The sequence below is a fragment of the Alosa pseudoharengus genome, unplaced genomic scaffold (genome assembly GCF_046254945.1).
Source record: "Alosa pseudoharengus isolate Yale_2024_CS ecotype anadromous, Long Island Sound unplaced genomic scaffold, YU_APseudo_1.1 YU_APseudo_1.1_scf_19, whole genome shotgun sequence".
In the NCBI taxonomy this organism is placed as follows: Eukaryota; Metazoa; Chordata; class Actinopteri; order Clupeiformes; family Clupeidae; genus Alosa; species Alosa pseudoharengus.
The window spans coordinates 17,297,434-17,307,433 of record NW_027468657.1 but is presented as its reverse complement, the minus strand read 5'-3'; the positions used below and the strand labels follow the sequence as shown (position 1 = coordinate 17,307,433).

General features: G+C 45.4%; 1 protein-coding gene across 1 annotated transcript in view; it reads left to right on the top strand.

Moving 5' to 3' along the window:
• The window catches only part of LOC143132870 (A-kinase anchor protein 13), a 46,430-nt gene that overhangs the window by 19,476 nt on the left and 16,954 nt on the right, over nucleotides 1-10,000 (top strand). Inside the window, exon 2 of the mRNA XM_076292694.1 lies at nucleotides 3,911-3,954. Within this exon, the coding sequence (XP_076148809.1) occupies nucleotides 3,922-3,954 (33 nt within the window). The 5' untranslated portion in view covers nucleotides 3,911-3,921. The remainder of the gene's footprint in view (nucleotides 1-3,910; nucleotides 3,955-10,000) is intronic.

The following is a 10,000-nucleotide window of genomic DNA, read 5'->3' as shown; positions in this document are numbered from 1 at the left end:
TTGTGCTGCACTAATGAGTTTAACACACTCATCCATCAACACCCAACAAATGGATGTTAGAGTTTCTGAGTAGCTTTTGTGCTAAGTGAATTAGCTTTTAGTATCAACCAAGTGAATGGAGTGTGTGTGTGTGTGTGTGTGTGTGTGTGTGTGTGTGTGTGTGTGTGTCTGTGTCTGTCTGTGTCTGTGTGTGTCTGTGTGTGTGTCTGTGTGTGTGTTTCTGGTGTCCCTTGCTGTGTCTTTCTTAAAGGAGTGCAATTTCCGTTTCACTCGGGAGGATGTGACTGTGTGTGTGTGTGTAAGATGCTGGGCGTATTTCTTCAGAACAGTCTGTGGGCTGGGATAAGTCTCACTCTGTTCTTGGGGATGGTGTAATTTCAGATGTGTCCTCAATTTTGCCCAATCACAGGGCTCCGTGTACCTCAGATGAAGTGACTTCCTGTGCTTACACTGTTCACACACACACACGCACACGCACACACACACACACACACACACACACACACACACACACACACACACACACACACACATACATACACATACATCTCAGGCAATAATGTTGAAATTGGATAAAGAAATTGGTTACATGATTACAACATATGCACGACAAACACACAAAGTTGTCTGAAAACACTTTTTACAGTAAATGACTAATTGCACACTTATCAGACTTTGTGACACATACACACAAACACAGAAACACACTCACCTACACACACGTACACATACACACATTTTCAGTATTTTCAGACAGTAATGTTGAAATTGTCATACATTAAAAGATAACTAAATTGTCTGTAGTGGTGTGCAAGGTTATACAAAATATGCCCAATGCAAAGTTAGTGAAAGTGAAATGACTTTCTAAATAGCTAATTGCACGTGGAGGATAAATCAGTCTGCGTGAGTGTCCAGTTGGCTGCAATGAGGCCAGATGACCACATGCAGAGGGGAAGAGACTCCCATGTAGCTCTAGTGGAGAAATGCAACGAGAGAGAGAGAGAGAGAGAGAGGAAACAATACAATAGAGGGAGAGAGAGAGTGGAAAAATGAGAGGGAGAGAGAGGGAGAAAAGGGAGAGAGAGTGGTAGAGATAGAGGGAGAGAGGGATGCAGAGAAAGTTGGAGAAAGAGGGAGCAAGAGAGTGGGAGAGAGGGAAGGAGAGAGTGGGAGAAAGAGAGTGGGAGAGAGAGAGAGAGAGAGAGAAGGAGAGAGTGGGAGAGAGAGAGAGAGAGAGAGAGAGAGAGAGAGAGAGAGAGAGAAGGAGAGAGTGGGAGAGAGAGAGAGAGAGAGAGAGAGAGAGAGAGAGAGAAGGAGAGAGTGGGAGAGAGAGTTAGGGAGGTAGAGACAGAAGGAGAGGGGGAGGGCAGCATCACTGCACACGGGAGCACGCGAGTGATCGTGAAACAAAGAGAAAGAGTGCTTAAGGCAAGAGGATTACAGTCCTGGATATTATTAGAGACAGCTGCCCATCCCCTCACCTGATCCGCCTCTAAGCCAAAGGAGGGCTCTGTGTGTGTGTGTGTGTGTGTGTGTGTGTGTGTGTGTGTTGATGGAAAGTGTGAGTGTTTGTGTGTGTGTGTGTGTGTGTGTGTGTTTGTGTGTTGATGGTGAGTGTTTGTGGGTGTGAGTGTGAGTGTTTGGGGTGAGAGGGAATTTATTGGGGTAGAGAAGGGGAATCATAACACTATTAAAGCCACTATTATTTCAGTTCCCACACTGTGGGGTTGGTTTCGGTTTGCCTAGTTGTTTTGATGAGATGTGAGATATGCGTGGTCTGACAGACGGGTGTTCAAATCTCAGGACCTGAGGAAGCAGCCTCAGATCAGCATGTTGTGTTGGGTTCTGTCGCCTTGTGTTTGGCCTAAACACTAGACGGTGACCTCGCCTCAGACCGCAGCTTGTTTATTGTGTGGGAGCAGGAGGAGGCAAACAAGCTGAATCCGTGCCAAGCAGCATCCCATAATATGGATGACCTGTGGAGGAACTGTGACATCTGCTGCTAGTTACTGACCTGGACAGAGTCCAGCCACCTGATATCGGTGTGTCGGATATACTGTATCTGTGTGTAGCTGAGTTCGGAAAGCACCACAGAACTCAAAGGGCTGTGTGACTGTGAAAGCACCACAGAACTCAAAGGGCTGTGTGACTGTGAAAGCACCACAGAACTCAAAGGGCTGTGCGACTGTGAAATCACCACAGAACTCAAAGGGCTGTGTGACTGTGAAAGCACCACAGAACTCAAAGGGCTGTGTGACTGTGAAAGCACCACAGAACTCAAAGGGCTGTGTGACTGTGAAAGCACCACAGAACTCAAAGGGCTGTGTGACTGTGAAAGCACCACTGAACTCAAAGGGCTGTGTGACTGGGACAGAAAAAGCTCCGGCCCTCGGGCCCTCCGGCTCTCACTGGGTGTTTTTCGGCCAACGGAGAACGCGTTCTTGAACCGGTTCCATTAAGAATTTTTTTAACCTTGATCCTATCTAGTGAACCAGCCCGCATTTCTAGCAATGGTTCAAATAGTGGTTGATGAGCGGGAGCAAACCTGATTGGGTTGTATTCAGTTAGGTCTGGGCACTGGGTAGAACTGGTTCTGAGTTGTTATTCACTGCTTCTGGACTCTGTTCAGGACTGATCCATGCGGTATGCTGGGCAGTGTGCACTGGCAATTGGTTCTGGTCAAGTACTGATTCTGGGTTTGGATAGATAAATAGATAGATACTTTATTGATCCCCAAGGGGAAATTCAAAGGTTTGTGATACCGGGTCAGGGTTCTAGACATCACTTTCAGGGTTTTATCAGTACTAATTCGGGTCAGTTTTCGGTGTAGGTCCTCGATTGAGTTGGGATCTGATGGATAGCGGCGAGGATTAGTTTAAAGTTGTGACTTGCTTCCATGCCTCCAGTTGTACTACCTTCATGTGGCCTTACGGGGGCACTATTTTCTCCTCACCCTGAGATGATGATCAGGTGAATGTCTTCCTCTCTGGACCAGGGACTTAAGGGGTATAGTGTATTGTATTTGCATGCCATACCTGTAGTTAGCAAGCAACAAGATATGGCCTTTCTACCGATGCAGCAGGTTGCAGTAACAGACATGAACACTAGGGGTCTCTCTTCATTAAAGCAAAGAGCATCAAGGGCGAGAAATTCAGGATTTGATTTTTGTTTGTTTTCTTCATCTGCTGTGTTGTGTGCTCATTTCATTTGGTCATTTTTTCAGGGAAACAACTGAGGCAATATAACATACATAAACAGATCTGCAGAAAGGAACCTTTCCCTCACGCACGCACACACACACACACACACACACACACACACACACACACACACACACACACACACACACACACACACACACACTTATTATTTCTGTCTTCCTTCCTCTTTTTTAATCAGCCAAGCAGACAGACACAATAAAACACACACACACACACACACACACACACACACATGGTTAATGTGCTGATGCTTCATTCTCTCTCTAACCACAGTTGAAAATGTTTTTCAACATACACACACACACACACACACACACACACACACACACACACACACACACACACACACACACACACACACACACACACACACACACACATACACACACACACACACACACACACACATGATTCCCCTTCTCTACACCAATAAATTCCCTCTCACCCCAAACACCCACACCCACAAACACTCACCATCAACACACAAACACACACACACACACACACACACACAAACACTCACACTTTCCATCAACACACACACACACACACACACACACATACACACACACACACACACACACACACACACACACACACACACACACACAGTACACATGCAGTCTTTGTTTGGGATAGTGATATTTGTTTTTTTATTTGCTAATGGTAGTATTATCTGTTTTTTGCAGTGTCCAGTGTCATGAAAGTGAATCCACAGCAAGCTCCATTATATGTGAGTATATCATTTAAGCTCCATTATATGTGAGTATATCATTAAAGTATATGACTTGTATATAATCCATTATATGTGAGTATATCATTAAAGTATATGAATTAATCATAATTAAGTATCGGACTGGTATATAATTAATGTGTATAATTGATGGTTAAATGGAAAGATTCAAGCATAATGTGAGATTGCAGAACTGCACTTGGTTTTTGTCCAAACTGTTATAGCATTAGTAGTGGTGATATAATTCCAAACTGTTATAGCATTAGTAGTGGTGATATAATTCCAAACTGTTATAGCATTAGTAGTGGTGATATAATTCCTTAATAGTACTATTATGTGGTTTTTAGACATGCCACAAAACAGAAGTACTTCTCATGCACTATTGTTGAATTTGTTTTGTAGTCCAGCAAGTGTGCAGGAAGTGAGAAATGAACAAGTCATGGGAGCGTTTGCTAAGTAGCACACTTGCAGATAAAAGGAGAAGTTACCTTATAGTTACCTTATTTTGGTGTAAAGCACCGTGATTGTGTAAAACTGTTCCGCGGCGGCGCACGCGTCCTGATAGTTCCATGTGTGTGTGGCGTGTCTCGGCGGCGCACGCGTCCTGATAGTTCCATGTGTGTGTGGCGTGTCTCGGCGGCGCACGCGTCCTGATAGTTCCATGTGTGTGTGGCGTGTCTCGGCGGCGCACGCGTCCTGATAGTTCCATGTGTGTGTGGCGTGTCTCGGCGGCGCACGCGTCCTGATAGTTCCATGTGTGTGTGGCGTGTCTCGGCGGCGCACGCGTCCTGATAGTTCCATGTGTGTGTGGCGTGTCTCGGCGGCGCACGCGTCCTGATAGTTCCATGTGTGTGTGGCGTGTCTCGGCGGCGCACGCGTCCTGATAGTTCCATGTGTGTGTGGCGTGTCTCGGCGGCGCACGCGTCCTGATAGTTCCATGTGTGTGTGGCGTGTCTCGGCGGCGCACGCGTCCTGATAGTTCCATGTGTGTGTGGCGTGTCTCGGCGGCGCACGCGTCCTGATAGTTCCATGTGTGTGTGGCGTGTGTCGGCGGCGCACGCGTCCTGATAGTTCCATGTGTGTGTGGCGTGTCTCGGCGGCGCACGCGTCCTGATAGTTCCATGTGTGTGTGGCGTGTCTCGGCGGCGCACGGGTCCTGATAGTTCCATGTGTGTGTGGCGTGTGTCGGCGGCGCACGCGTCCTGATAGTTCCATGTGTGTGTGGCGTGTCTCGGGGCCGGTGGTTGCTTGACTGAGGCCCATACTCCAGGCTTTCCTTTAGAGAGCATGTCACTGAAAAGGCCTCGCGTGCTCTCTCACTCACCATGACACATTTCACTCACTGGTGTTGTGTTGCATCCTTGTGTGTGTGTGTGTGTGTGTGTTTGTGTGTGTGTGTGTGTGTGTGTGTGTGTGTGTGTGTGTGTGTGTGTGAGGGTGTGTGTATGGTGCAGCACTAACCTGGGGGCCGAGTGTGCGGTTTAGTAACACACCTAATGATTGGGGTCAACTCAGAGCAATTGCGTCAGTGATCTCCTAATAGAAAAAGCCCTCTGTGGCTTCATTGGCTTCATACTGTATGCCTCCTGGCCAGACAGAGCCATAGGACTGGCAAATCCATGCTGCTTACGGTACTCAGTTAGCTTGGCATAGTAGCAATACCCCCTTGGTTCACAGGTCAGCTGTGTAGTCAGGCTCAAAGTGTTCATCATTTCCAGTATATGTAGGGAAGGTGCTGGTGTGTGTGTGTGTGTGTGTGTGTGTCAGTGTGTGTACTGTATGTGTGTGTGTGTGTGTGTGTGTGTGTGTGTGTGTGTGTGTGTGTGTGTGTGTGTGTGTGTGTGTGTGTGTGTGTGAGGGTGTCAGGGTTTTTCCTTGAAAATACTGAACTAAAACTACCTCTGCTACAGCACCACTAACAACAGATAACAAAAGGGGGCGGGGATACACTTTATCTTATGCGCTGTGTGTGTGTGTGTGTGTGTGTGTGTGTGTGTGTGTGTGTGTGTGTGTGTGTGTTCATATCTCTGTGTGTGCTGAGCTTCACCCTACATGTTGGTTTCCTGTACCAAAGGGTGGAGTTGCTCGTCCAGTGGAAACTCCTCAGCTGTGTGTGTATGTGAGTGTGTGTGAGTGTGTGTGTGTGTGTGTGTGTGTGTGTGTGTGTGTGTGTGTGTGTGTGTGTGTGTGTGTGTGTGTGTGTGTGTGTGTGTGTGTGTGTGTAGAGTGGAGCAGTGCCTCTGTGCTCTGCCTCTGGGAGACATATGAGAGACTCTCTCAAGCTTGCCCTCTCAGTTATCTGACACACACACACACACACACACACAAACACACATGCACACATGCACACTATTCCTTATATTATTTAATTTTCTTGAAAGTGGATGAAACAGGGGTCTCACAGGGTTTTGCTGACTGTGCCTGCATCTGAAGTGTGTGTGTGTGTATGTGTATGTGTCTGTATCTCTGTGTGTGTGTGTGTATGTGTGTGTGTGTGTGTGTGCGTGTGTGTGTGTGTGTGTGTGTCTGTTTGTGTGTGTGTGTGTGTGTGTGTGTGTGTGTGTGTGTGTGTGTGTGTGTGTGTGTCTGTTTTTGAGTGTGTGTGTGTGTGTGTGTGTGTGTGTGTGTCTGAAGTCAAATAAATCTGAGACACTGAACCTTCACTTCCTTCATGTATCACACTCACTCACCCCAATTGGGTAACAAACGCAGCACAAATCAAGTGCAGTGGCGCTCGGCTCCGACTCGACTCCGACACGACTCCGGCTCGGCTCTGGCTCGGCTCCGGCTCGGCTCTGGCTCCGCACGGCTCGGCTCTGCTCATCGTAATCACTGTATTTATGACGTCTCGTCAACCCCGCCGGCATGGAGATAATGTTTGGCTCTTCTCAGTGTGAGTGGTGATGGCGTCAATTGAATTATACGCCACGAAGGTGGCACATTGTGATGGACCAAGTTTACTAGAGGACATTGCTCTCTCTCCCGCGTCTGTGAGCCTGCAGTGCTAAATCACCGTGTTGATTTTTATCTTTTTTTTATTATTATTTCTTATTTCGGCCCGGCGCGATGGAGTTGCATCAGAAGCGGCGCACTCTGCGGTGTTGGTTTGGTTCCGGGGGGTAGGGACTGACTGGGCGCTGCGCTGGACCAGGCTTAGAAACAGACAAACAAACAAACAAACAAACATGATACAGTTATAAACAATGAGACATGACGGCGCCTTAGGACATGGCAGAGAACACAGAGCAGCTCGGTCTCCTCTCACCTGAGAGATCTCTACGCCACGCACACACTCTCTTACACACACACACACACACACACACACACACACACACACACACACACACACACACACACACCTCTCACCTGAGAGATATTTACGCCACGCACACACTCTTTCACACACACATACACACACACACACACACACACACACACACACACACACACACACACACCTCTCACCTGAGAGCTCTTTACGTCCTGCACACTCTCTTTCACACACACACAACTCACAAATACTCACACACTGACACATGCACACACACACACACACACACACACACACACACACACACACACACACACACACACACACACTCACGCACACATACACACCGTTATTTATAAAAAAATAACGGAGGAAGGAATGTCTGCTTGATTGGCGTTAGTGGCAAATGTGAGGTTGAGATGGTGTTTGGTGACATATGTGAACAATAGAGTATGTAGGCTGCCTACCCAGACACATTTATAGCAGCAGTATGTACTATGTAGCATTTTAACTGGCAATGTTGTGCAATAAATGCTGTTCTGACATTGACATGTAAATTTAGGTCTGGGAAGTCAGGGAAGATATGTAGGTCTAGTTATGAAATACTGTTTTCCAGATGTGCAAAATTACGGAAAGTCTGGAGGTTTTGCTCAGTGTAATACATTGGCAGAAAAGTCTATAATAATAAAAATAGACACTTGTTTTATAAAACCATGTAACTATTTACCATTAAAAATAGACCTTAAATGTGGTTATTTGTAACATGCTATTGTTTTTAAAGCCAAATCGCTATAATTTAAAGACAGGTTGTAGTAGCTAAGTGGGAATTTATGAAAGCATACTCGAAAGGCAAATGTTATTGAAGACGTCATTAAAGGAATGCATCATGGTCTGAAACATTCATTAACAATGTTACCATCCAAACATACATTTAGAACGGTGAAAACAAGAACATAACAACAAGAACCTTATTTAACAATTGTTTAGTTAAGGCATAACTTGGATGATTATAACAACGCATAAATATCCAAAACTGTTTTATCACCAAGTGAACTGTCCACGTATGTGACAGGCCAGCAGTAGGCTATGGCTGATTGTTTTCTGTGCTAACGTTACCAGTTAGCCATGAGTAGCCTATTTGTCTGACTAGCATTCAGTAGCCTACACTTACCATCTTGTTTTGGAATATGAATGTTTGCTTCCTTTTGTCTTCCTGCTTTGATAAACATTATCAGTGTATTTGAATGTATAAAAGATTTGAGATTGTCCTCTGATTCCATTGTACTGTTTATTTCACGAGCAAAAAAACAAGCTTTCCGTTCAACATAAGATTCGTAGTTTGACTGCAGATAACCTTCTTGAACCGTTGCCGCTAAAAACAGCACCCCCTATCGCAATTGAAAATTACTGTACGGAGGAGCTTCCTCCCTTGGCCATTGAAAACCATAGATATGATTGAAAACGACGTGATTCACGAACCGCTGGGGTCCGAGGCGTTTATAATGCACTTCAATGAGGGGCTTGAGGAGGAAGCTCCTCCATACAGTAATTTTCAATTGCGATAGGGGGTGCTGTTGGCATTTTGACCTAGGGGAACGATTTTGTTCATTCAAAGTGTTAAAAATAGTAATATTAACAGTAATTTATCAGATTAGTAATTCACTTTATATATTTTTTATTTTTCTCTGAAATTTTAGGGAGGGTGTTCCTCCCTTTCCTCAATGAAGGAGCCTCCTCTGATACACACACACACACACACACACACTCAAACCTCTCACCTGAGAGATGTCTGTGTGTTCTTGCCATTGACCCAGGCGTTTTGGCCAGTTGTTTAGTTAGGTCGATGGTGCCAGAGGAACTGTGGGTGAAAGTGGTCAGGTATCTGTCAGGTTCACACTTAGAACTGGGTGTTCTTGCTCTTGTCCAATGACAGGTTTGTTTTGACAGATTCAGTTGGCAGTGGTACCAGACAGGTACTGTGTACCCATCAAGGTTTTTTTTTTTTTCAAATCTCATATCTACAGCCTGTAGCTACAGTTGGTCAGGTGTGTAGTGGGTTGCACGGATTATTCTGTGGAAATTCAGTATTGATTGTCAGACTTTTTATTCAGTCGTAAGTTTGTGGCCAGGTATCAAGTTTGTATGAGCTTTGCAGGTTGCCATATAATAGACAGTTCATGCTTAACTGTAAATGTATGAACCTTTACTATTGTGTCAGCTGAGCTGTCAGTGGCTTAGTTAACTTTTCTAATGCCATAAGAATGTTAGATGTACAGTAGGATATGTTTTGGGGTATGTACAGTATGTATGTAGTGAGTATATTGTTTAACCAGTGTTGCCTTAGCTATTGTAGCAGATGTGGTCGGTGTTCAGGTGCCCAGTCCACTTAGGTATGTAGTTCTGCATTTTTCCTGTGAAAATATTTGGTAACAAGTCTCTGACGTGTATTAAGTTTAGTACTGCAGGGTGGAAGACCTCTCTGATGTGTATTTGGCCAGTTATATGGTGGTTATGTCATGTCGAGGTTAGGCATGTAACGTGGTCTACATTGTGGACTAAAATACCTCTAGCATGTCTTGAGGATACTGATGTAATGTGGTCTACATTGTGGACAGGAAGACCTCTAGCATGTCTTGAGGATACTGATGTAATGGGGTCTACATTGTGGACAGGAAGACCTCTAGCATGTCTTGAGGATACTGATGTAATGTGGTCTACATTGTGGACAGGAAGACCTCTAGCATGTCTTGAGGATACTGATGTAATGGGGTCTAC